At 43.4% G+C, this 27,929-nt stretch overlaps 1 protein-coding gene across 2 annotated transcripts in view; it reads right to left on the reverse strand.

Annotated features, from left to right (window-relative positions):
- The window catches only part of LOC142147572 (disintegrin and metalloproteinase domain-containing protein 10-like), a 133,868-nt gene that overhangs the window by 21,861 nt on the left and 84,078 nt on the right, over positions 1-27,929 (reverse strand). For both annotated transcript variants that reach the window (XM_075204729.1, XM_075204728.1), the window contains 2 exons: positions 20,392-20,563; positions 19,271-19,415 (listed from right to left, as the gene is read on the reverse strand). In XM_075204729.1, the coding sequence (XP_075060830.1) occupies positions 19,271-19,415; positions 20,392-20,563 (317 nt within the window). The remainder of the gene's footprint in view (positions 1-19,270; positions 19,416-20,391; positions 20,564-27,929) is intronic.

The raw sequence follows: 27,929 nt of genomic DNA on the forward strand, positions 1-27,929 counted from the left end.
GTAGTATATAAAGAATGTAGTGTGCTCATCCTTCTCTTTTAAAATGACAGGCTGACTGCGCACTTAGTTACTAACCTGCTCATGCTCTTCTGGGCGGTTGGATATCCGGAACTCCTACTCTCATCTGCCCTGCTCAAAGTGAAAAACACACTACCGCGCAGGTTCAGAGAGCCCAGACGCGGCTCTCTGCACCTGTGTGGTAGTGTGTTTAACGGGAGTGTTTGGCAAAAACGGGGAGGGGGGGAGTTGCGCTCTACCCCTACTGTTGCAAGAGCAGCATTAACACAGGTTATCCCTCTCTACGAACTAATAATATACTGAAAGTTAAGCGCTCATTGACTTATGTATTATTCCAAGTGTAATGCTAATAATAAAATTTGTATTCTTTTATCTTGAACACAATTCGTATTTTTCTATATCTTGTATTAGGCTGTGAGCAAGAGGCTCGGTTCAATTAGTGGGATAACATTTAATGTTAGTTTTATCACAATTTATTGAATCCTGGTTAAAATACATAAAAATACATTAATATAGACAAATAAAATACTCCAATTAAACCACAGTATTTATATTATGAGGCATTGATTTCTATATACATACATATGGTATGGCATCAATTGAACATACATAAAAAATCAGACAACCCTAGGTATATAGACCTGGACTAGTCTAGCTACTGGGAGGCAAATGGCAGTGGGTATAAATGCTGCATTGATCCAGATATAACACAGTCACTGATATCTCAATAAAATAATGTTCAAGCATACAAGTCCAGTAGATGGGAATTGGTATTTCTTTAAGTCTCTGCTAGTGCAATATAAATATTCAGATCACTGTCCACATATATCACATGGTTATTGCTGCGATGCTTTCAAATTTAACTTTGTTTACTTGCAGTTTCAATATATATAGAGATGGTGGCCGGGTATCCAGTGTGCTGAAATCAGAGGATGTTTCTCGTGGTCCGTGCTTGTTACTGTTGGAGAGGAAGGTGCCTGCGTTCCACTGTGGAACGCATCTGTCCCTTCCTGTTCTCGCGTATGTCCAAAAGATGAATTGTATGCAAGTCGGGAGTCAGCTATTTTCTTAGCTCCTCCCTAACAATGGAGGGGGCGTAGCTATAATGTGGAGGGGCCTACCGGTGGATAGTCCTGCTGCCCTGCAGGCCAGTCCGGGCCTGCTCCTCCTCCCCTTTTATTTAACCTATCCCTCCTGAAGAGAGAATAGCCTTCCAAGTTGACTGCCCAGTCATGTGTATCATCCCACCAGGTCTCCGTAATACCTATAATATCATACTGCTCATTCATTGCTACTAGTTCTAACTCCCCCATTTTACCTGTCAGGCTTCTTGCATTTGCAAGCATACACTTAAGTCTATTGCCTCCATTAGGTATTTCTTTTTGCTTTAAAAAGGGCCACTCCTTATCGGCTATGCTTCCCTTTCCCCCCTCTCCACCCCCTTGACTCTTGTTAAATTCCTCCTTACTACTCTCAATGTCTATCCCATAAATACTTGTTTGGCCCTTCCCCCAGGAGCCTAGTTTAAAATCTCCTCCAACCTTCTAACCATCCTCTCCCCTAGCACTGCAGCCCCCTCCTCATTCAGGTGCAATCCATCACGACAATAAAGATGGCAACTGACCGAGAAATCAGCCCAGTGCTCTAAGAATCCAAAACCCTCCTTCCTACACCAATCTTTTAGCCACACATTAACCTCCCTAATCTCCCGCTGCCTCCCTGTACTAGCGCATGGCACAGGTAGTATTTCTGAAAATACTACCTTGGATGTCCTTGCCTTAAGTTTGCAACCTATGTCCCTGAAATCATTCTTTAGGACACCCCTTCTTCCTCTAACTCGGTCATTGGTGCCAACATGCACCAAAACTGCTGGGTCATTCCCAGCCCCTCCCAACAATCTGTCCACCCGATCCGCAATATGCCGAGCCCGAGCACCCGGGAGACAACACACTGTTCGGCATGCACGGTCCCGGTAACAGATTGCCCTATCTACCTTCCTAATAATTGAATCCCCTACCACCACAATCTGCCTGGGTCCCTGAGTAACTTTGGTACCCTCTATGCTGGAGAGACCATTCCCCTGGTTGCTAGAGGAAGCAGTCTCATCCAACTCTACCAATTCTGAACTGCCTTCCACAGTATCTTCATCCAATCTGGCAAATGTGCTGGGATTGGTTAGCTCAGAACTGGCCTGCCTCTTCCTCCCTCTGCTACCCCTAGTAACTGTTACCCAGCTGCCTACCTGTGCATCCTCCTCTGTCTCTGCTCCACCCTGCTCAGCTAATGCATCAACGGTGAGCTGTAAACTCTGCTCCAGATTGCAATGTCTCTCAATGTTGCAATGGTCTGCTTTAGATCAGTTACCTGGGCTTCCAAAGAGACCAATTGCTCACATTTCTCACAAAGGTATAAACCTTGGAACACTTGCTCCAAGTGTGCATACATATGACAAGATATGCATTGAGTGAGATCATCAAGCCTACTACTACTCATCTTATTATGGCTAACCTAACTTCTTATAGCCTACAGTGAACTTGAGTACTAGCCTTTGCTAGCCACTTTCCAGATCAAACCTTTTCCAGGATTCAACTCCTTACTGGATCTAACTCCACACTTTAAACAAAAACAGCACTTGAAATCAAAAAAGCAGTGAGATCACAAGCTCAATGAAATCGCTTGTTACCTCTTGTTAAATAGAGCTTGCACTAACCAGCTGTATCAACTATGCAATTAAACCACACCCACTAGCTCTAACAGAGAGAAGGAAAAAAAAAGAGAAAAGAAAAGAAAAAAGGGACACTTAATAAACACACAGAAAAACGAATCCCGTTCAATAAACACACAGAATAATTCCCCAAACTATATCACTCTCTCAGCACAGCACAGCAATCCTTCATGGATCTAACTCCACACTTTAAACAAAAACAGCACTTGAAATCAAAAAAGCAGTGAAATCACAAGCTCAATGAAATCGCTTGCTACCTCTTGTTAAATAGAGCTTGCACTAACCAGCTGTATCAACTATGCAATTAAACCACACCCACTAGCTCTAACAGAGAGAAGAAAAAAAAAGAGAAAAGAAAAGAAAAAAGGGACACTTAATAAACACACAGAAAAACGAATCCCGTTCAATAAACACACAGAATAATTCCCCAAACTATATCACTCTCTCAGCACAGCACAGCAATCCTTACTGGATCTAACTCCACACTTTAAACAAAAACAGCACTTGAAATCAAAAAAGCAGTGAAATCACAAGCTCTTATAGCTTACGCAAGTAGCGTTGCGCATACGCAATGATCTACGTTACTTGCGTAAGCTCTATTCAGGTTTTTTTTTCAAAACTCGCGGGTAAATTAGCCGCAATTGAAACACTCTGGCAAACTCGCACTTTGATACATTTACCCCATGGTTTGAATAGTTTTGCTTTTTCTAGCAGTGCAATGTTGCATATATTCAGTGAATGCACATTCTCTCTCTAGAGCTCTTTAACACATAGGGCCTAATGCAGAGTTTTAAGCAAATCATACACAAAGTGTGAAAGGAGAAAGTGTATAAAATTTGCCGTACACGCAGAGTCGCACACGTTTCACTCGACATCAGTTGCAAGATACGCCAGGTATATGTCACATACCGATGTGCGTATTGTGTGGCTGAATGTGGAGTTCATATAATACATATGGCTTTGCCTTGATTATTAAACTGTTGTGGTTTCTTTTTTTTGTTTTGTAATTTCATTTGTACACTTGTTGTAATTTCATTTGTACACAAGTTTTGAGGTTAAAGACATTGCCATTTTAAATTACCCCTGCATAGTCGCCGAATATCGGGAACTTGCAAAATTCACAGTGTAATGCATTTACCCAGTGGTGTGCAAACTTTTTCAGGAGTAATTGATAGTTTACATTTTCCCAGATGTATTTCACCACAAGTTTATGGCTTCCTCAGTGATTAATGATTCATTCGATAGCAAAGGGTATTTCAATTCTCATGTGGTTTTCCACATAGAGCTAGTGTCCTCATTAGTGGTTAGATGCACATGGTGATTAGGATCATACCAATGTACATGTGCCATTTTTATGGTTGCTTTTTATGTGTACATAAAGGTTGTGTGGAGGACAATGTACATTTGTGATGATGGCGATGTGCAGGTGGTGGACACAGTGCATTGGTGACATTGTAGTGAAGTCAACTAGTTTTATTGTTCTGAAAGCATACACATCAGGATTGGAGGTGTACATGCATCTTTTGTTTCCATGGACAGGTTAGGAGTGCTGATTGTGGAATAATGGTAATACCTTAGTGTGTGTATTGGGGGATATATTGAATGTACTTTCAATAAATGTAGATAAAGAGTGGTATCTTAATTTTTGTCTGAACTGTATGTGTGTATTGGTTGCATGTTGTTGGTGTCTTGTGCAGGGGTGCTATTTCATGTTTGATTGTTTTAATTTTGATTGGGTGGATCGGTATGACTTGATTGCAAATAAAAGGTGGTATAGAACTACACATGGTGGAGGAGATTAGTTGAGGAATTTAGGTTGATAAACTATTTAAGGAGAGTGAACAAGTGGGTATGCGTGTGTGTTAGGAAAATGGTCACAAGGTTAAAGGTTTATAGTGAATTGAAACTGATATATTGTAACGTTGCATAGTGTGGCTGAATGGACTTAAATGTGTAATATATTAAAGATGATGAAGGACAGTATATGCATGTTGGATGGATCACATAATATTTGTATCTATTGCTAGTTATGACTGAGGATAACACTGTAAATGATGGTGAATAGGGACGATAATCTGATTTTTATTTTAGATGTGTATATATGATATGAACTAAAAAGTGTGCTTAGTTAGTTTTAGTTAAGGTTTAATGTGATATAAAGTTGTAAGCTTTTTATTATTTGGTCGGTTTTATGTACTGTGACTGGATAACTTACAAATAACTTATTTGTGGCTGGATCGTGTGGAAATAATTTATTGTAGAAATGTATTTTAATCAGAAGTGCAGGCACCAATGTATAATTTGAAATGCACTTATCGTGCTACATTCGGATGTGCTTTGTATGGAAGTGGCATTATTTGGGTTTGTAACTTTGCTAGAGGAAGTCTGTTTGTTTATAGCAGGAAATGCTAAGTAAGTCTTTAAGTGAAGTGACAAACACCTGTTTAGCCTGTATACCCAGCAGGGGGCCACTGCCTGGCTGTCTGGAAAGCATCAAGTTTTAGCACATAACAGAGTAGTGTAAATATTGTTAGCTTTGCATTGCATGCAAATCCATGTTTGGGAAACATTTATTGTATTCTGATACTAAAAATAACTCAGACCTCAGGGGGCTGGCTTACCTTGTGAGGCTGTGTCCAAACTCTATAAAAAGAGAGACCTTGTACACTAAAATGTATCATTCTTGTTCCATCTGACCTGATCACTGGTACCTTCAATCAGTGTAACTGCAAAAAAAACATCACTTGCTTCAAAGACCTGCTTGAAAACACCTTCCTCGCTGAAAATCCTGTGACCTACAGATTAGACTTAAAATCTAATCCGTTTCCAGCTGTCTGAGGTTTGGACCCAGCTTCCCAGCACCACCGCGCTGCCCGCTACCCAGCAGCTCTGGCCAGTGTGATAGGTCAGGGGGGATCCATCCACAGCACCCTGATCCATAGTAAGCGGTCAGGGGTACCAGCCCATGTGTACCAGCGAGGGGGTACCCTAGCAGTGACAGTTACCCAGAAGGAACCCGGTGCTGGATGCCGGTAAGGAGTCCTAAGGAGTCCAGTGGTGGCAGCATTTGTAAGCCCCTCCTAATTCGGTTAGAGGGCACATTTGGGATAACAAAAGGGAACGGTGACAAAGTAAGCCCAGCCAGTTCCCAGCAACAACAGACAGTGTAGCATAGGCGGTCCATCCTCTCACAGATTTGGTGGCAAGTGGTGGGATAACCCCAGGTGGCTTTTCGTGCACCAGTCAGGAGAGCCGAGTAATTGAGGAGAGGAATAACTGCAGCCCGGAGAATGCACAGGATGTTTAAGTACAGTAAAATGTCCAAGGCGGACCTTGAGATACTGTGCCAAGCGAAGAATTTAGAAATTCCTTATACAGCGACAAGGAGCGAAATAAAAAAGGCGCTGAAGGCCTGGGATGCGCAGTACGGGTCAGCAGATGAGGAAGCTGACAGTGTCCAGGAGGAGACGGTAATGTCAAACCTAGCGGCACCTGTAGTAACTTCCCAGAACTCAACACCTGTTACCAGTGACAGTCACCTCCCACAAAGTGAACCAGTGATGCAAGTTCAACAGCGTGATGAGGGTAACTTTTCTGTACTAATGCAGCAGCTGGGGCCCCTGGGAAACAAAACAACTGAGGCAGAGCTGTGAAACAGTCATCTGCTGCACGCAGACTGGGCTCTCTCCACTTTACCAAATTTGATGACACTGTTGGAGATATTGATGGACATTTGCAGGTGTTCAAAATGTCTAGTGGCCTCCATGACTTGCCCAAACAGGAGTGGGTAAAGTCTCTGGTTCCCACGCTACAAGGTCGTGCAGTGGAAGCTTATCGCGGAATGGCCCCAGAGGACTGTGCGGACTATGACGTGGTAAAATGGGCCCTCCTTAAGCGCTATGTTATTACCCTGGAGACCTACTGGCAGAAGTTTCGGGACTTGGCTAAAAGCACCCCTATCAGCCATGAAGAATTTGCCAACCAGCTGCGGCAGTTGACAATAAAATGGATTACTGGATCTGACACCAAGTCCTGGGAAGAATTAGTGGACTTAATTTGCAGAGAGCAATATTACCGCTGGTGCACATCAGAGGTGAAGGAGTGGGTATTGGACCATACCCCAGCAACCCTGGAAAAAGTGACCCAGTTGGCAGATCAGTATGTGGCAGAGAGGCCACACTGGCAGAAGCGCCATGTCAGCAGCCAACCCCAAAGGACTGTACAATCAGGGGGACACCCCTCTTCTACTCACCCCGATAGCAAGTACCTAACCTTTCCGATACCAACCGCCAGCCACCGCCCCACCCTGTGGCTGGAAATTATCAGAGATCATCGGAGCCCAGGCTGGAGAGGAAGTGCTACAGGTGCTGGAAAACTGTCCATTTAAGGATGAACTGTCCCACAGCCCCCCGCACCCTAGACTCATGCCCCTAATCGGAGTCCTGGGGCCCGGCTGATTTGCTTAACTGGCGAAGGTGAGCCAGTAGAGACTGTTTCCACCCCTGCCAACCCAATGGAGTGTGGCGTGTCTAAAGGTGACTCAGCAGAGAGAGTCACCTGTGTGTCCAAAAGACCTCTCAAAAACATGTGGAGGAACTTGCAGCCGGTGCAAGTGAGACCCCTGCAGGGAGATGGACTTAGAGACTGGGGGGCATCCATAACTGTAGTGAGCCCCCACCTTATTGATCCTGCTGCAGTATTGCAGGGTTGCACTGTTAAATTGGCAGATGGACTGGAGAAGGAAGTGCCTGTAGCAAGGATGTATCTGGACAGGGTAGATGGCCGAGAGTAGTCGAGCTGCTAAACTACAGTTTTCAGGGTTTACACCTGCACAACCAGCCCAGAGGAAAAGACCACAGCTGCTAGACAACAGCCATCACCAGAAACCACAGCTTCAGCCAGCCAGAGGAAAAGACCATGTCAGGCGCCATCCCTGCATGTCCATACATGCCGGGGATGGATGCCTGTCCTCCTGGCCGACTCAGACTTACGGATTTATGCTGCACACACAGTAGACCCGTGACCCGTTGCTAGCCAATGGGACATTCTACCCCCTGTTTGTCGGTGGTCTGGTGCATCTGACTGCCGAAATTTACTACTACCAATCAGGGGCCACCATTAGGTACTTCTGATACCACCCTTCATCAGTCTGGTGCCAAAGTATTGATTTACAGTGGGTTCATCCTCTTCTTCAGAAACACTTGCTTTAAACTGACTTAAAACAGGATATAACATAGTAAATTCATTTTTTTCATTTTTAATAACGGCTGTACTTAAGACCCCTGCCGCATAGGGTGTTCAGTGCTGGGTTCACTGAGGTCATGGGAAAACCCCATGTCATTCATTGACATTTTAATGACAGTATGGTGTCACCATTCTTAATGGAGACATTTTCATTGGCAACTACATCCCAACAATAATGAAGTAGTGAGAATTAATAATGAAATAGATAAACAGATAGGCCATGAAAGCTTTCCAAGGCTAATCAAGACAGGGACCTTTTTGATATACTCAGCATAAAAATCTGTGACAGTGGAGCATGATAGAGCCCATCAGTGGCTCCCACTATAACCCGGAGAGCAGTGGAGATGAGTATGCCCCTGACACTTCAGAGGTGAACGTTTAAGACACCAGCGGTGATGCCCCATTGCCCACCAACAAAGCAAAGTGCAGGTACCCAGAGATGAGATGTATGTACGTATGTACGTACGTACGTACGTACGTACGTACGTACGTACGTACGTACGTACGACCATTCTCAACCTTTCGGCAGCTGTCAAAATGCAATCCAGAAACAGTGATGGATCCAGGGCATATAACAAAATGCATTACTACCGATACTGTGAGAAAAATAGTCCGGCACATGGAGTATGTTCACCGCAACAAGGGCCATGAACTTCCCCAAGCACTCGAAAGAAAGGTGCCTGCGATCGGCACATCTTCACAATAGGGGCAATTTTGCACACAATACTGAGACAATGAGAACAGGCCATGGAGTTCTGGTCCTGTGCAAACTTCTAGACAAAAACATGGATGCTGAAGGCTTCATGCACTGTGCAGCCTGCCATAGTTTGTTTGCAAAGAAATACACATGAGGAGATGAAAGCTAAACCGATGCTTACTGCCTGATATTTCTATTTCTATTGACAACATGACCATAAATCCCACCCCGCAAGCTCGCTGCTTAGGTGTAATCCTTGATTTGCAGCTATCGTTTGCTCCCCACATCAACTCTATATTTACACCATGCTACATACATCTAAAAAATATTTCCAGAATACATACATATCTCACACAAGACACTGCAAAACTTTAGTTCATGCACTCATCATCTCCCGCATCGACTATTGCAATTCCCTCCTTACTGGTCTTCCCAAAATCAGACTCGAGCCCCTACAATCTATTTTGCACGCGACGGCTAGATTGATTTTCCTTGTAAATCATTTTACATACACTGAGTCACTCTGTCAGTCTCTACATTGGTTGCCTGTTTTTTAACTAATCCAATATAAAATTCTTCTACTAACATACAAGGCCATCAACAAAATTGCACCAACATACATCTCCTCACTTGTCTCAAAAAATAACACAACTCGACACCTCTGTTCTGCACAAGATCTGCTTCTCTCTTCCACTCTCATCACTTCCTCCCATTCTCGGTTACAGGACTTTTTTCGGGCTACACCCATTTTATGGAATTCACGCTCTCGCGCCAGAAGACTTTCCTCTAGTCTTCAAACATTCAAGCGTTCTCTGAAAACCCACCTCTTCAGACGACCTTATAATTTACCTCGTCCACCCTCTTAAACTCCCTAGGTTACCCTTTTACCACCCTCTACACAGCTAACACAAGACAACAACCCTCTGACCAACATAGTTGTGTGACTGCGCATACAGCCCACTAAATACTTTGCATTCTAGCTGGACAAATATTCAATCTGATGTAGCACTTACCCTTGTGCATCAAGCCATTGTCCCACAGATTGCAAACTTGCTAGCAGGGCCTTCTTACCTCTACGTATGTATGTATTACCCAGTATTGTTTTATTACTGTTTGTTCCCAATTGTAAACCCCTATGGAATTTGCTGGCACTATATAAATAAATGTTGATGATGATGATGAAGGGGCAACAAGCTCACACCTGGGAAAAACACAGTCAAGTCACTGTGTGCTTTTGCTCAGCCTGTTCCACCTGACATCAGTGGTCGCTTTTGGAAGCTCTTGAGCGACATGACGCAGGATGAAGTCTTACAGTCAGAAATGACTGATGCATCATGCAGATGGGGCAGCATCTCTTCAACCGAGTCATTTCAGATGTTAGCAGGCACGAGTACATCCGTCAGAAGCTTAGAGAAATGGGAAGGTTACTGCTACAGGCCAGAAAAGCTACCTCTTTGGAAAGGATGGAAGAATTTACCACCCCATTGAACTTTCTGCACTTAGTAGATGCTGTGAAGCTGGTCGCTGACTATGACGAGGATACAGGTACATTTAAGATGTCCTCACTGGCACTGAAGGTCGGGCATGGCCTGCAAAAGATAGCGAGCATTGTGGAGTGCCGAGCTATAATGAAGGACTGCACTGCTGCGGTTGAAAACACGAAACTTCAGGAAGATATATGAGGCGAGGTGGAAGGAGTTGATTTCATCGGCTGACATGAAAACTCTTAAGGAGTCCAAGTGGAACATGCCTCAGCTCTTACCTTTCACAGAAGATGTGAAAAAGATGCAGTTGTACCTCAATGAGAAGCAGCAAGCCTACCGAAGTAGTCTATCCACCAAGTCTACTGTTAACCACTGGGCACTGCTTGCAAAAGTCACCCTCTCACAGGTGATCTTGTTCAATCGAAGAAGGTTAGGGAAAGTTTCCAAAATGTGCTGACTACCTTCTCCTCAAGACATACTTTGGCACTCCAAAAAGATGTGGCCCTAGTGCTTTGCGAGGTTGAGAGAAAGCTCTGCCGACACTTAATTCGCATTGAAATCCGAGGAAAATGAGAGAGAAAAATCCCCATCATGCTGACAACAGCCATGCAAGGTGCAATGGAACTTCTCTGAGAGAAGTGTGAAAAATGTGGAGTAGATTAACGAAATGTCTACATGTTTGCCAGACCAGTTGCCTTGTTACACTTCAGAGGCTCCGATTGCATATGACTGTATGCAAAACACTGTCATCCATGAAGCTTTGAAAGCACGTTGCCACTCTCTCAAAGGTCCTCAATATAAATGACACAGAACTGGATCAGTTGGCAGACTTCCTTGGGCACGACATCAGGAAGTATCCCAGAAGGTACCCTCCAACTCGCCAAGATCAGCAAACTATTAGTGGCTCTCAAGAGTGGCAGACTGGCTGCATACAAAGGCAAGAATTTGTATGAGATGTGCATTGATCTGGACGGTAATTAGGAAATCTCGTGTCTGATATATGCTTTTGACTTCTGTATTTAAATCCTATAGAGCTCAGTGGCAGAACATATAACCACACATACTAAATAACATATAACATGTAAAAACATGTGGTTTCCCACATAATTGAAACGTACACTGTGTAGAACTTGATTACATTCATGCACTTACTAACCTGCAGCAAAATCCCCTTTGGGATGATCTGATTAATTATATATATTTTTATATATGGGCTAAAAGCTGGATATAGCGTTGATCCATAGAGTAATAATAAACCTATATATTAAAAAGTACCGTTGTAGACTCAAACTTAGATGATAATGTTACTCCACACGGTAAACCAGTCCTCCAAGGGCTGTAGAAGATGTATCATCCGTTTGGAAGAGCTGTATTCCTGAATACAAATCCAACCGCCCGATGGTAAGCGCTGTTGGTAATCTCGATGTTCAATCAGAGAACCGCAAGTGATGCTGGGTAATGTAGTCCGTATATGAGATGTAGTAGTAGTAGATCCTCCAGCGTTGGACACTGATATAACTGCAACCAGCGGCAGTGCCTGTGCCCTGGTGCCCCAGTCTGTCTCCTTGGTTTTAGCAGGTGTGTAACTTGTTATATGCTGCTATAAAATCTACTTTTCGTAATTGGCCTCCGGGAGATCCCACCTCCCCTGTGGGATCTCCCGGAGGCCAATTATGAAAAGTTGTTTGTCGTCTACTTCTGAGGAAGAATCAATTGATCACCTTCGTGAGATAGATTTTATAGCAGCATATAACAAGTTACACACCTGCTAAAACTAAGGAGACAGACTGGGGCACCAGGGCACAGGCACTGCCGGTGGTTGCAGTTATATCAGTGGAGGATCTATGTTATTTGGTATGTGTGGTTATATGTTCTGCCACTGAGCGCTATAGGATTTAAATACAGGATTGACATTGGGCCCTTGGGAGAGAGTCTCTCTATGTGCTGCTCGTGACAGGGTGTGTGGTTTTGTATCACTGAATTTGAGCGCTTGTTTCCACTATATATATATATGCTTTTGACTTCTACCTCGGTCATTTACATATCTGTTTCTTTTCAAAAGCGGCCCAGCGACATGTCAGATGATGAGCAATCCCCCATGACAGATGAACAAGTGGTTAAGCATTCAGTCGACACTTCCACATCAGAAAAGAGGCATTGTATGGACCTGGCAACACTGGACCAGTGCCCAGCCATAGCTCCCATAGATAGTTGTAGCACACAGTTTTGCAAGGCAAAATAACTTTGCCTTCTCTGTATTTTACAGAGCTGTAATAGACCACTCTACTTCCTTTAAGTTTGCAAAGAAGTGTGGAGTAAACCTGTGGCAGACAGGAGGTCCAAGCTGTGGAGAAACACCTGATGAAGTTTATACAGACATGCCAGGTGCCCGGAAAGCGTGACTGTGTTGTGTGCCTCATGGCTGAACGATCCATAGTGAAAGATTGGAACTGGTTGGGGGGTGAAATTCTGCATAAAGAACCGCATAACAGTTTTAAAGAGGGATCAAACTTGTTGAAATGATGCACTGTGGTTGATCAGGGCTGTAACCTCCATAGCTAGGTGTCGGTGTAAGCGGGCATGGAACATTCCCTATTGTTATTATTTATTAATTTATATATGTGTAAATGTGGATGTCCTCAGACGGTCAAAATACATGAAACTTTCCCCATCTTGCAGTCCATGTCAGTAGTTTATGCAAAGTCAATGTATCATGTGGTAACTCTGGTGATAACCGCTCCTACACAAACCCCTATGATTATTCTGTCGACAGGACATTAGGAAAGGGGTGTCCCTATACTCGATGTCCCAGACATGGGTCCTCACAATGCAATAAAAACAAGCTTGTGTGTGTGTATATGATAGGGAATTTGGACTGTAAGCTCCAATGGGACAGGGACTGGTAATGTGAGTGAGATTTCTGTACAGTGCTGCGCAATTAGCGTCGCTATATAAATAGATGATGATGATATGTCTTTTTCTACATAAACAACTACGCGGCTATATGTAATGGTAATGTATATGGCCAGCAGAAACTGCTGTGTGCCAGTGCTAATATAGTTAGAGTAAACATAGTAGGTAAATCGGAGCTGTGGCAAAAAAGTATGAGTTGGATAATGGAGTTGGAAAGCTGCAAAGAAGAAATAGCTACTACTGACAGATATTCATTAAGGAAGAATTAGAAAACAAGAACTCGAAAGGAATTGATAAACACACAGGAGAGAAAAAAACTGTAGGGGGACATGAACACATAAAAGTTACACCCACTTTTTATTAAAGGTGAAATGTAATGAACTGTAACAAAAGAAGGCATTTAGCTGGCAATATGCAGAGAAAGCAGGGAAATAGAGTAAAACAATTGTGCAGTAATGCACCTAGATTGAATGTAAAGACCTATGTATGAAAAGCAATAGTTTAAATTTGATTTAACTTACATGACTTGAAATCCTTCCTCTCAGCAAACAGAAAGGGTGTGTCTGTTTGAATTACAGAGCCAGTGATGGGCATTTCCCTTTAAAGAGAAGGTGGGTGTGCCACATGTCAATCAAGCTATGGCTGGGGGAGGAGTATCAGGTATAAAAGCTTGTTTATATCATTTGTGCACTGAGATCAACGCTGGCTGGCTGGTCTTGAGAGAGCTGGTCTATGTATAGTTAGCGTTTAGGGTCTCCAAGTATTGCTGTGAAATCTGTACGGTGTCAAAACATTTACCATCCTGACAATAAAACTACATAAAAAGGAAGAAGTTGTTCGCGTGTGCTTCAGCAGTAGTGGGCTCTTGCCACAAGTGGTGTCAGGAGTGGGATACTCCGGGAAGCAAGTTTCCGCTACCCAACACGCGCAGACGTCAACATGGAGGAAGTACTGAGAACTCTCGTGAATGTGGCCGCTGCGCAGCAACAGCAGCAAGCTCAGATGCTACGAGTTGCCGAGGCACATGTGGAAAACACAAGGCTCTTAAGAGAAGAGTTAAGCCAGGTGAGACATGACAGAAATTAACCACTTGGTCCTGTTCTCCAGAAAATGTCACCAGGTGATGACATAGAAGCGTATCTGGTGTCCTTTGAGAGACTTGCAAAAAGGGCAAAATGGCCTCCTAAAGATTGGGCTGAGAGGCTGGCGCCATATCTGACTGGTGAAGCTCAGCGAGGTTATATGGATCTAGATGAGGAACGGGCCTCTGACTATCTGTGCCTAAAGTCTGAGATATTGGCTCGCATTGGAGTTTCCGGGCCAGGCCGAGCCCAGCGCTATCACCAATGGCGCTATGTTAAAGAAAAACCGGTCAGAGCGCAAGTGGCTGAGCTTTCTAAAATTTTAAAGAAATGGCTGCAGCCTGAGGAGAATTCGCCTTCTCGGATTATTGAAGTTCTGGCGATAGATCACTGCATCCGGGGGCTGAACCGCGATTTGCAAAGGTGGGTTCTGCAATCAGACCCACAAACTTATGAAGAGCTTGCCACCATGGTAGAAAGGTTTTGTGCGCTACAACAAATGACTAAAGAACCTGCATTTGTGCCAAAGCCGCTGCCACGCCAAAAGCCAGGTTTGACAATCCTTGCTACAGGACCTAATGGCAAAACTGCTACGGACAGAGGGCCAGGTGCAAAGCTGTCTAATCTGAAGTGTTTTGAATGTGGTGAGCCAGGCCACTTTAAGGCAGAGTGTCCTAAACTACCGGAACCCATGGACTGTTGCGTGGCACATATTGGGCCTGCTTTTCCAAGCTGTTTTACCATGAGTCCCACATCAGGAAGTCCTTGTTTGTTCCGGGTGACTGTGCTAATCAACCAAAACCTTGTTCTGGCCTTGGTTGACTCGGGAGTGAACTTTCATTGGTTTCCAGCTCTGCCTTACCCGAAACCATAACTTCTCGGTTGCCCAAGGTGAAGGTTCTTTGCGTACATGGCACCACAGAGGAGTATGAAAGAACAATACTACCAGTCACACTCAAAGACAAAACTATTATGGTGGTAGCTGCCATAGCACCTAAACTCCCATATCCACTCATTTTGGGGCGAGACTTCCCACTGTTTAATGATGTCCTCGGTGAACGGATCCGGCCGGACATGCCGGCAATTGATGCAACGGTCGGAAGCCCGGTCTTAAAGGAACTGCCTAAGAATCCACAACATCTGGACATCGATCTTTGGGAACCGCCAAACCGGAATGCCATCCTGGGAGTCACAGCAATAGTTCCACAAAAGCATCCACCTGCGGGGAAACATGGACAGTCCAACCAAGCATTGGTCGGTGATGTCGCAGATGAGCCCAACCCTGCCTGTAAGTGAGGATACGGACTGGTCCGCAATACCAATTTTGTTTCCTTTGCAGGACTTTGCTGGAGACCAACTAAATGATGCCACTTTGGAACATGCCTTCAAAAGTGTGACTGAGGTAAATGGGGTAGCAAAAGCCGCCCAGCCTGCAGAAGGTATACCATATTTTATTGTTAAAAATAATTTACTGTATAGAGTTGCTACTGTACAGGGGGATAAAGTAGAACAATTAATGGTTCCTCGGGTCCATGTAACCCTAGTGTTAAAAGCAGCACATACACATGTCTGTGGGGGACACCTAGGGGAGGATAAAACACGGGAACGAGTTCTGTTTAGGTTTTACTGGCCCGGTGTACACATGGCAGTGAAAAAGTATTGCCAGTCCTGTCCTATTTGTCAGAGAACCTGTCCCAAACCCATGTACAGGGCGCCTCTCATTCCAATACCAATAGTACAAGTTCCCTTTGAACGGATAGCTATGGACCTTGTGGGGCCCCTGGAAAAATCTGCACGTGGGCACCAATATATACTAGTGGTGCTTGACTATGCAACCAGGTATCCAGAGGCAATTCCCCTACGAAACATAAAGTCCAGCACCATAGCTAAGGAACTTATATTGATGTTTACACGCTTGGGAATACCCAAAGAAATTCTCACAGATCAGGGTACTCCATTCATGTCTAAACTGATGAAGGACATGTGCCAGTTGCTAGAGGTTACGGCGCTTCACACCTCTGTATACCATCCACAAACAGATGGCTTGGTGGAACGCTTTAACCGCACATTAAAGCACATGCTCAGGAAAGCAGTGACTCAAGAGAAAAAAGATTGGGACACTCTTATTCCCTATTTGATGTTTGCCATCCGTGAGGTACCTCAAGCTTCAACAGGGTTTAGTCCCTTTGAGCTATTGTTTGGGAGACAGCCCAGGGGTATCCTGGATATGTTAAAAGAAGGGTGGGAGCAGCAAGGTCCCAGGGAGCCAAATCTGGTACAATTTGTGTCCCAAATGTATGAGAGGCTAGAAAAGATAGGGCCCATTGTGCAGCAACATGTAAAAGAGGCTCAGGAACGACAGAGAAAAAGTTATGATAAAAGTGCTGTTGTTCGATCTTTCAAGCCTGGGGACAAGGTCCTAGTCCTGGTTCCCACCCAGGAAAGCAAACTTTTCGCCCATTGGCAGGGTCCATATGAAATTCTAGAGGCTGTCGGTCCTGTCAATTACAGAGTCTGCCAGTTAGGTAGGAGAAGGGAGGAGCAAATATGTCATGTTAACCTCCTTAAACCTTGGCATGATGAGAAAACCTCTCCTCAGGTCATGAGTACTGCCATTGAAAAGTCTAAAGTGCCCATAGAGCCAGCTTTGTCCGTTCAGCAGAGACAACAGACTGAAGAAATGATTCGCCGGAACAGGGATGTCTTCTCTTCCATTCCTGGGCGCACTACCTTAATCGAACACGACATTGTCACTGCGCCAGGAGTCATTGTAAAGCAGAAGCCGTATCGTATTCCAGAAGCCAGATGGGTGGACGTGAGAAAGGAGGTCGAGAAGATGCTCCAGTTAGATGTGATTGAAGAGTCCACTAGTGAGTGGAATAGTCCCATTGTGCTTGTCCCGAAACCCAATGGGACAATTAGGTTCTGCAATGACTTTAGGCGCCTAAACAGTATGTCGCAGTTTGATGCCTATCCAATGCCACGTGTGGATGAACTAGTGGAAAATCTTGCTGGTAGCAATTATTTGCAACCCTTGATCTAACAAAGGGTTATTGGCAAGTTCCCCTGACTTCCACGGCCAAGCCAAAGACTGCATTTTCCACCCCTGATGGTCTCTATCAATATAAAGTCCTACCCTTTGGATTGCATGGGTCATCTGCCACCTTCAAAAGGGCCATGAATAAATTGCTACGACCTCACACAGCTTATGCAGCCGCTTACCTGGACGATATAGTGATTTATACCCCAGACTGAGGATCACATTTAGCCAAAGTTGAGGCGGTCTTAGCTTCAATAAGGTCAGCAGGGTTAACAGTTAACCAAAGAAATGTGCCATAGCCATGAGAGAAGCCAAATATTTGGGGTATGTTGTTGGTTGAGGGCGTGTCAAACCCCAGCTAGACAAAGTGGAGGCAGTCAAAATTTGGGCAAGACCAGAGAAAAAGTCACAGTTAAGAACCTTTTTAGGCTTAGTAGGTTACTACAGGCAGTTTGTAAGCCACTTGGCCACTAAAGCTGCTCCACTAACGGACATGTTAAAAAAAAGTTGTCCAGATAGATTAACCTGGTCTGACTCTGCAGAAACCGCCTGGTCTGATCTTCGGTTAGCTCTTTGTTCCTCCCCAGTTCTACAAGCACCGGATTTTACCCAAAGGTTCTTCCTCCAAACTGATGCTTCTGGTGTTGGCTTAGGTGCAGTCTTGTCACAGGAGAAGAATGGAGTAGAAAATCCTGTCCTGTACCTAAGCCGTAAGTTGCTTCCAAGGGAACAAAAATATGCCACTGTGGAGAAAGAATGTCTCGCCATAAAATGGGCTACAGAAGCTCTGCGCTATTATCTCCTAGGCAGAGAGTTCACCTTAATAACAGACCATGCACCATTGAGATGGATGCAGAACAACCGGGAGGTAAATGCCAAGGTAACCCGCTGGTTCTTGGCACTGCAACCTTTCAAGTTCTCAGTAGAACATAGACCCGGGATTCTACACAAAAATGCAGATGCGTTGTCACGAAAATATGCACTCCTCGCGAAGTCCGCGTCCCCTACTTGGAGACGCTAGGTGGAGGGATATGTAACAAAAGGAGGCATTTAGCTGGCAATATGCAGAGAAAGCAGGGAAGTAGAGTAAAACATTTGTGCAGTAATGCACCTAGATTGAATGTAAAGACCTATGTATGAAAAGCAATAGTTTAAATTTGGTTTAACTTGCATGACTTGAAATCCTTCCTCTCAGCAAACAGACAGGGTGTGTCTGTTTGAATTACAGAGCCAGTGATGGGCGTTTCCCTTTAAAGAGAAGGTGGGTGTGTCACCTGTCCATCAAGCTAAGACTGGGGGAGGAGTATCAGGTATAAAAGCTTATTTATATCATTTGTGCACTGAGATCAACGCTGGGTAAGCTGGCTGGTCTTGAGAGAGCTGGTCTATGTATAGCTAGCGTTTAGGGTCTCCAAGTATTGCTGTGAAATCTGTACGGTGTCAAAAAATTTACCATCCTGACAATAAAACTACATAAAAAGGAAGAAGTTGTTCGCGTGTGCTTCAGCAGTAGCGGGCTCTTGCCACAGAACTTGTTTTTAAAGTCATTACTTAAATCAAACAGATTCCACAAACATAAAATGAAAGAAGATTTATAACATTTGCCATCCTAACATTGTGGAGGCACACAATTGCTCCCGTAAATTTCTCCTATTATTACAGTGAGGAAATAAGCAATAAGTAAACAAAGCAATGTAACATTAGGATTTGTATCAAGCATGCCTCGCTATAAAGATACCATTATATGAATAAAATGTTTTGTGATATCTCTAAAATTGGAAGTGCCTAATCAAGTGCTTATATCAGCTATGTGGAGGTGCTAATTATTTACCATAGGTGTAATAAAAGACTCATACAGTGAATAAAACTTATATTATTAGAGGTAAAACTGGTTAAATAATACATGAAATGCATACCTTTCTTTTTATAACATTTGACACCAACTTTCAAACATTTATAACATTATGTCTGACAAATTTTACATATTTACATTTAAAATCTGAATCCTACTGTGTTTATAAAATCTCTTTTTTCATGTGTCTATTCTCCCTTTTAGAGATAACATACCTGCACTGTTTCCCAGGCTTTAAAGTGCACTGCAAACCTTCTCCTTCGTTGGCACCATAACAACAAGGGTCATTGTCTTTATACCCTACATCACACTGTTCCACATCTTCCACTATTTGATTGCCACATATAGGCTTGTCACTTTCTAAAAATAAGCACATAAGATTAACCCTTTGATATTCATTAGAAAAATATATTAAAAATGTCAACTTTGTGCCCTATGTTTCTGCTACTTTCACAGGCAGTCCAAATAAATGTTTACATTTACGTAGTGACTGTGCTGCACTTTGTTGTCTCCTTGACATACCCCCTTCACTATGTCTCAGCCATTATCATTTGCATGGCTTAGTACATTTTTGTACAGCATACTTGCCAACTCTCCCGGAATGTCCGGGAGACTCCCGCATTTCGTGAGAGTCTCCCGGACTCCCGGGAGAGTGTGGCAATCTCCCTGATCTGCCCACTTCCTAGTGAAGTATGCAGAATTCGGTTCAAATGCCGCGATTCACCCGGAATCGCTGCGTTTGGCCCCACCCCCGCTGTAAAATTACGCGTTTTGCGTCATTACGTCACGGCACGCCCACATCCCAGCCGGCATTTCCCGGAAGCCCAAAAACAAATGTTGGCAAGTATGTTGTACAGTGAGCATCTGCAGGGCTTTGCTGTGGTGGAGGGGTTTGTAAAACTTTGGTTTGGCAAAACCTTTTACTAAATTGCAGTGTCCACCAATATTATGCAGTCCAAGGAAGATTCTCCCCCGATATAAATACATAGGAGGCAGTAGCCCCTCACAAGGGGGCAAGTTAATACCCCATAATAGACACGGAGCATTATAATGTGCCAAACCCCCTTGTACTAGAAAGATGGTGTTAGCGATAGGACAATAATGCACAAATTTGAAAACAATGAAAACTATAAGTAAAAAAGAGAGAATTGGGAAAGAAAAAACAGTAATCAAAATCTATAGGTCCACTCAACTAAAAATCGTGTTATTTTCAAATTAGTAGAATAGTCCCTACTAGTTTCATAAACCCCGCTCTATAGCTCTCCAGTGATGAGTGCTTAGAAAAAAATGTGTATTAGTAGTATTGTTATTATCATATCAATTTAAAATTGGTTACCTATGAAACATTGATCCTTTTTGACTTTCAGGAGAGACCCAATATAATGGATAGAACAGGGGGATAGCTTGTCATTATTGTACTGATTTCCATCCATGGCTTTTGGAAACATCAAATAATTTCCATTAGGGTCGATAACACTGAATTTTGCACAGTCCTTACTTTCATCATGCTGGAAAAGAAATAATAACATTACAAATAGTTTAAAAGTGGAAATTTAGATGTGACGGCATGGCAATTTAAAAGTGGCAGAATGGAAAATGTAAGTGTAATGTAAGTGAATGAAACTTGATAGTTTACAATGAATGCAGTAGGAGAATTGGCGGTATGGTATACCACTGCATACACTTCAGTTCGACCAATGGTACAAAGTATTTGCTAAATTGAATTTAGAGGTTAATGTTGCTCATATTAACTACTAAATGAAGAGATAAGCCCATGCCTAAGGTTTAAATAAACTATGTGTAATGTTGTATCTTCAGCTTTTGACTTTTAGGATCTGTCACAAAGTTTAACCCTGTCATATCCAGATGGTTTATTCATGGCCAGAGCAAATTTTATGCTTGGGGTTTTCTGCTGGGAATAGCTTTCTTTTATTTATTAGTGTACATAGTAAATTTTATATTGTAATATATTTGATGTAGGTTTTTATGACATAGAGGGTCTTCCTTTGGCATCATAGAATATATTTTGCTACATATTAAAGAATAGGCAATAATAATAATATGTTTTAAAATATATTTTCCCATGTTTCCCATAGTTACTTTCAAGAAATTTGTGTTATCTGGAGTTAATAGCAGCTTGCATGCAAACTTATATTAGATCCAGATTACATTGTATCCAGTAGCTGTAGTGGCAGGAGAGATCGAATTAGGTCATCATGACATCACAAGGTTACAATCATTCCACTGCTACTGAATGTGGAAATGATTTGCACTTTCACATTTAGGACACTGTGTGCATTAGCAATCAGTGACAGCCCAAGTTCAACTATAGCACTAAGGCCGCCGTATAAAAAGTTTTGACCTCATTCCTCTTTGTGATATTTTTATCATCATGTGTTCTATAGAAATCCAGCAGTTTCAAACAGGCATTAAAAAACCCCTTTTCTTAAAAGCCTATCAGCCGTCCGCTTATCTACCCAGCTTGTCGGCTATCTCTCACTCTCTTCCCTTGTATATAACCCCTTCATTGGAACAATCTCCCTCGTTCTATCTGAGCAGTTTCAAATGGGAATTAAAAAAACACCTTTTCTTAAAAGCCTATCACCTGTCCGCTTATCTACCCACCTTGTCGGCTATCTCTCCCTCTCATCCTGTCACGGGCACTAGGAGTCTTTACCCAGGGATCACCAGGTGATAAGCTTACCAGAGCAGTATAGGTGGTAATATGGTACTCTGGTAGCGGGGTGATCACGGAACAGGAGACAGCTGATGATAGAGATGCTCGGGAAAGTCTATGACTAGCAGCACTGGTAATATATATGTAGTAATACACGAGGAACTGAATGGACAAAGGACACGTGAGGGTAGTCAGTGGTTTGCGGTAGCAAGTTGTACCACTGCTATAGTGAGGAGGAATGTCCAACAGAAACGAGGAGGTGATGAGAGTCAGCGGTCTGTGTTTAGCAAGTTGTACCGCTGTCTGGGTGAAGGAATGGGATCCAGGTGAAGGTATCCGGGAAGTCAGTGGTCTGCGTTAGCAAGTTGTACCACTGCTATGTGAGAGGACACTGGAACAGGTGACACTGGAAACAGGAATCAGTGGTCTGCCTCTAGCAAGTTGTACCACTGAATATATATGTGAGGAGGAGCACGGGGAGAGACTGCAATACAGAGGATACACGGGCACCTTGAACTTGATCCACAATAACATGCACAATATAGTAATGACTGAACAGCACTGCAATAATACAAAGTCATAGAAACTATCCGGGCAAAAGATAACACAGTCAATGATGGCAAAAGTCTCAGCGGATAGTAAGCTCCAGAGGAGAACAACTCAGTCCAGCAAGATATGCAATACACCAGCACAGTCAATGAGAAGTATGCATACCGTGGTTCAGGAGCAGGCTGTCAGACAGGAGTGCAGAGATACCTGAACGGCTGGAGGCCGGCAGGATGCGAAGTCCCTGGAGGGTGAAGCGGTAATTAAGTAGGTGCAGCGCACAGGTAGGCAGACCAGCAGGGGAACAAATACTCAGGAAGCAGTAGTATGTAGAACTGGACTCCTGGAGAACCCTGAAGAGTAGCGATGGTCTAGACGAGATGAAAGCAGTGAGGCGCAGATCCGATGCAGACTGGCGAGTAGAGACCAGCAGGAACACTGAGAAGCACGGAGAGCGGATCAGCAGCTGCACACGAGTAGAACTGAGGAGTAGCAGCCAGCAGGACTCTGCAGGTACACGGAGGTAGCGGATAGCAACCAGTAGGTGCAGCCACGATGAAACACGGGAGAGTAGAGCTGAGCTGGAACTGTTGAGCACGGAGAGCAGCGGATAGGAATCAGTTGTAGCAGTCTCGAGGAAACACGGGAGATTAGAGATGAGCTGAAGACTGTAGCGCACGGAGGCAGCAGATAGGAATCAGCCAAACAGTCACGATGAAACACAGGAGAGTTGAAGTGGTCTGAGGACTGTAGTGCACGGAGGCAGCGGATAGGAATCAGCTAACAGTCACGATGAAACACAGGAGAGTTGAAGTGGTCTGAAGACTGTAGTGCACGGAGGCAGCGGATAGGAATCAGCTAACAGTCACGATGAAACACAGGAGAGTTGAAGTGGTCTGAAGACTGTAGTGCACGGAGGCAGCGGATAGCAACCAGCAGGTGCAGCCATGATGAAACACGGGAGAGTAGAGCTGAGCTGGAACTGTTGAGCACGGAGAGCAGCGGATAGGAATCAGTTGTAGCAGTCTCGAGGAAACACGGGAGAGTTGAGATGAGCTGAAGACTGTAGCGCACGGAGGCAGCAGATAGGAATCAGCAACAGTCACGATGAAACACAGGAGAGTTGAAGTGGTCTGAAGACTGTAGTGCACGGAGGCAGCGGATAGGAATCAGCTAACAGTCACGATGAAACATAGGAGAGTTGAAGTGGTCTGAAGACTGTAGTGCACGGAGGCAGCGGATAGGAATCAGCTAACAGTCACGATGACACACAGGAGAGTTGAAGTGGTCTGAGGACTGTAGTGCACGGAGGCAGCGGATCGGAATCAGCTAACAGTCACGATGAAACACAGCAGAGTTGAAGTGGTCTGAAGACTGTAGTGCACGGAGGCAGCGGATAGGAATCAGCTAACAGTCACGATGAAACACAGGAGAGTTGAAGTGGTCTGAAGACTGTAGGGCACGGAGGCAGCGGATAGGAATCAGCTAACAGTCACGATGAAACACAGGAGCGTTGAAGTGGTCTGGAAACCACAGGAGTAAAAGTGGTCTGGAAACCACAGGAGTAGAAGTGGTCTGGAAACCACAGGAATCAGCAGCGCTGAATACACGAGGAAACACAGGAACACCTTCAGAGGCTCATGGGGAATGAGACTCCAAGATCAGGCAACGAGGTATGGACAGCAGGTGCTTTAAATAGGGAGTGTTGCCTGATCAGCCAATTAAGTTAAAGGAACAGGTACTGAAGGTTTTGAAAGGGCTGCGCATGCGCAGACCCTCAGGATGGTGGACGGCCACGGTTCCTAAACACACGGGAAGAAGCACTCACAGTCTGGTGAGTGACACATCCCTTCCTTCCTCCTACTCGCTCCCTGTGACCCTGTCCCCATTTCATTGCCTGTGTCTTTTGGTTTGTCCGCCCTTCCCTTTAGATTGAAAGCTCCCCAAAGCAAGGACTTCTCTCCTCCTGTTTTCATTACTTTTAACTTTGCTCTCCAGCTACTCTGCCTACCTCCTTCTTGGGCTGACTTCACTTTTGCTTTTCTCTACACCTTTTCAGTGGCTCTTAACCTATTAGCTGTGCCCACATTCTTGGGCTCAGGTTTCCTGTTATACTGAATCTCCCTCACCTTTATGCTTTCTTATTAGCTGTGCTGAATATCCCTCACCCTCTTAGCCTTTCTTTTTAGCTGTGCTTTGAGCTACCAGAGTTATAGTGCTACTTGTTTATTGTACTGTTCTACCTTGTACTGTCCTTCTGTACCCTGTACGGCGCTGCGGACAATTTGTGGCGTCCTATAAATAAAAATAATAATAATAATAATAATAATAATGAAAATAATATATAACATAGAGCTCCAAGGTGCAGTTTGGAGGTGAAGAGGGGGGCGTGTGTATTCCTTATACAATCCAATGTTTTAATTATAATATAGTGTACATGTTTTTCAAATTATTACATGGCATAAGAACTCACTTACTTAAAATGATTTTATACCAGTACTCAGTGTTCTTAAAATTGGGGGAGAGTAAAAGAGCAAAGTAGTTAACATATCTCCCAACATTTCCAAAAAAAAGGACAATTTTGGTCAAGTCTTCGTATTGCCCAGACACACCCTAATTGATTCACCACCCTAAATCACTGTTCCATTTTGATCAGAGAAATTTGGGCTGATTGTGCCATGCAAAAATGCTGGTATTGAGTATAAAATATATAATGCAGTATATCAGAAGTCTTGGAAGTATGAGTTTCACTGCAATGGAAGAAAAAAGGCACTCCAGAGGGTAAATTTATCAAGCTGCGGGTTTAAAAAAGTGGAGATGTTCCCTATATCAACCAATCAGATTCTAGCTGTTATTTTGTGGAATGTACTAAATAAATGCTAACTAGAAAGTGTCTAGAAACTGATTGGTTGCTATAGGCAACATCTCCACTTTTTTGAAACCCGCAGTTTAAATATACAACCTGGAATTAAGTCATTTATAGGACAAGGTGCATTACATGTTAAAACTATTAACTTTATTACATTTTTTAAATGATGGGCAGGCAAAAAATGTTCATACTGTAAGGTTATAAATCCTTAAAAATCTAAACTTTATACCTTGTACATATAAAGCAAGGCATCAGAATGTGGACATTTCAGAGGTGAAATAAAAAAAAATAATAAAATCAGTCATTATAAATAAAATTATGAACATAAGCAGCCATTCATGTAAGGAGCCCATCTGAGTTTTAAATTCTCAACACAGATTTGTTTTTCCTAATCTTCCTGTCATGGTTTGATTGATAATTTACCTACTTGCATTGCCCTCTTAACAGCCTCCTTTCCAAAACTGACTTTATTAGAAGGGTATTTCATTCTGCTGCCTTGCTGCACCCTACTGAGGCATCACTCTACTTATCTCCACTGTACATTGTTGTTTTTAAATTAATTTAGCTACTGCCTGCATCTGACAAGTACTCAGTGCTCTCCCATGCATTTCCTGTGATAGTAGAACATTGCTGCCACCTGGCTGGTTTGCTGGTTTCAAGGTGCTTTAGCACTACTGAACTATGGCTACATCACATTGGTTGATTTCCTCAATAAGCATAATGTGAGTACCTCACTGCCAGTCCAGGACCTGGTGCATTTATAGGAAGCTGTGAGGCTTTTCCATTTTTTATTCTCTCCCATGTAGTCAACTTGCCTTTCCAAGTATTACAAAGATACTGCACATTCCTACATCGACTATGTCACAGAAGAATAAAAAAAAAATCATCACATGGTTTCTCTGCTAAGTTCTTGGCCCTAAAGGCAAACCATCTCCGACACAATCAGACCCAGTGTTGGGAAGAGCCCTATGAAATCAGCTTGGTACCCCTAGGGGTAGGCCCAGATTTATTATGCGGATCCCAACTCCCCAGAGCTAAGCCTAGGACTGGTTGGAGGAAAATGGGGACTCCATGGGGACTCCAGGCTGTTTGTCGCAGCACTACGATTATAATTAATCATTTATTACACCACACCTACTGCACTGGTGCTGTCAGCACGGGACTGGGGGCACGTCTTCGATGTTTTATCAGTGGCAGCCAAATTGAATTACTTGCATTTTCATGTCAGCAGCATAAGTGTTGCTATTTCTTCCATCAGGATTTCGTATCCATTCCATCAGAACAACTCGATTATTCTAGCTCTCAGTCGACGTCTGAGCTTGAAATTGATTTTCAAGTACAAGCTGTTAGGATGAATGTCCTGGAGAGAGTTAAGGCAGCATTTAACTTTCCAAATCCGTTAATGACTTTAAATCTGAAATAGCCATTCCTGGCACTAGAACTGATGCACTACAATCCTAAACAGATGAGATTTGTCGCTCCCAAATGTACTCGATAAAGAGCTGTTATGATTACATCATGAAGTGGAATCCCTTAAAGAGATGCAAGAGGATTTTGCAAAAATGAATGTGTCAGAAACGGTTTCTGCTTCGGACTTGCAGTCCTTGATTGGAGACCTCTTCAAACACATCCTACCAGACCTTTATGAAATGGACTATTTCATGGACAGGACACATCGGGCCTTTCTGAAATGGGCACTCTCATGGACAGGGCACATTGGGCGATGCAAAGCTAGTCCTTCTACTCAACCTCCATGTTATATTATTGTCCATCTACATTGCTATCTGTATCAAGGAACAGTTACTTTTGTTGACCAGAGACATTCCATTGATCACTTTGATCACAGATTATGGGCGCACAATTGTTCCAAGGACTAGCTCCCTCTTCTACTCATAGCTGCCGGTATCATCAGTCTGTTACCTGCATTCTGTGACAGCACAGCATTGGGTATCTCTGGGGCATTCCTTTTCAACTACGGATCTTTGAAGCGAACACCTCACATTCTGTAAAAAACCTGGAACAGGGACAAGAACTCCTCACAAAGCTGATTATTCTTCCAGAGTCACCGCTCTCCCACACCAGTTCTTAGAAACCATAACGTTCGCATCCTCCGGCATCACAATGTTTAAGAGTGAACTGACACAGTGATCACAATGCTACCTCACCATGAGACAATCTCTATTCTCCTTAGTGGCTGCTCCATACCTTCGAATTTACATCTGAGACCTTCCTTTAGATGACGGCCATCATTGTCCTTGGTTTCAGTTGCTCAAAATATTTACACTGTTTAGATGTTTACACAATCGTTATTTAAACAGTCTTAGTATTGTACAATTGTACTTAATTGTTTGATTATTAATATGTTGTGGACACATTTTTTGCTTCTTAATTTCTTAAGCCTGTTATGTGTTTACATTGGAATGCGGTATTTTCGAGTCCCTTTAAGTTTCCATTCAGTTAGTTCCCACTTTATTATCCTTACTCTAATGTTTAGCTCAAATTAACCTCTATACACCACATGTGTCTACAATATGTTTCCATTAGCTTATTTCGGTCCCCTACCCATCTTTTCTTTTTAACTTTAAACATTTGATATTTCTACTAAAACAGGTATGCTTCCTATTCCTCCCTTCTCCATTTCCCTTCCTTCATCATCATCATCATCATTTATTTATATAGCGTCACTAATTCCGCCGCGTTGTACAGAGAACTCTCTCATATCAGTCCCTGCCCCATTGGAGCTTACAGTCTAAATCCCCTAACATACACACACACACTGAGA

Source organism: Mixophyes fleayi, chromosome 1 (genome assembly GCF_038048845.1).
Source record: "Mixophyes fleayi isolate aMixFle1 chromosome 1, aMixFle1.hap1, whole genome shotgun sequence".
Taxonomy (NCBI): Eukaryota; Metazoa; Chordata; class Amphibia; order Anura; family Limnodynastidae; genus Mixophyes; species Mixophyes fleayi.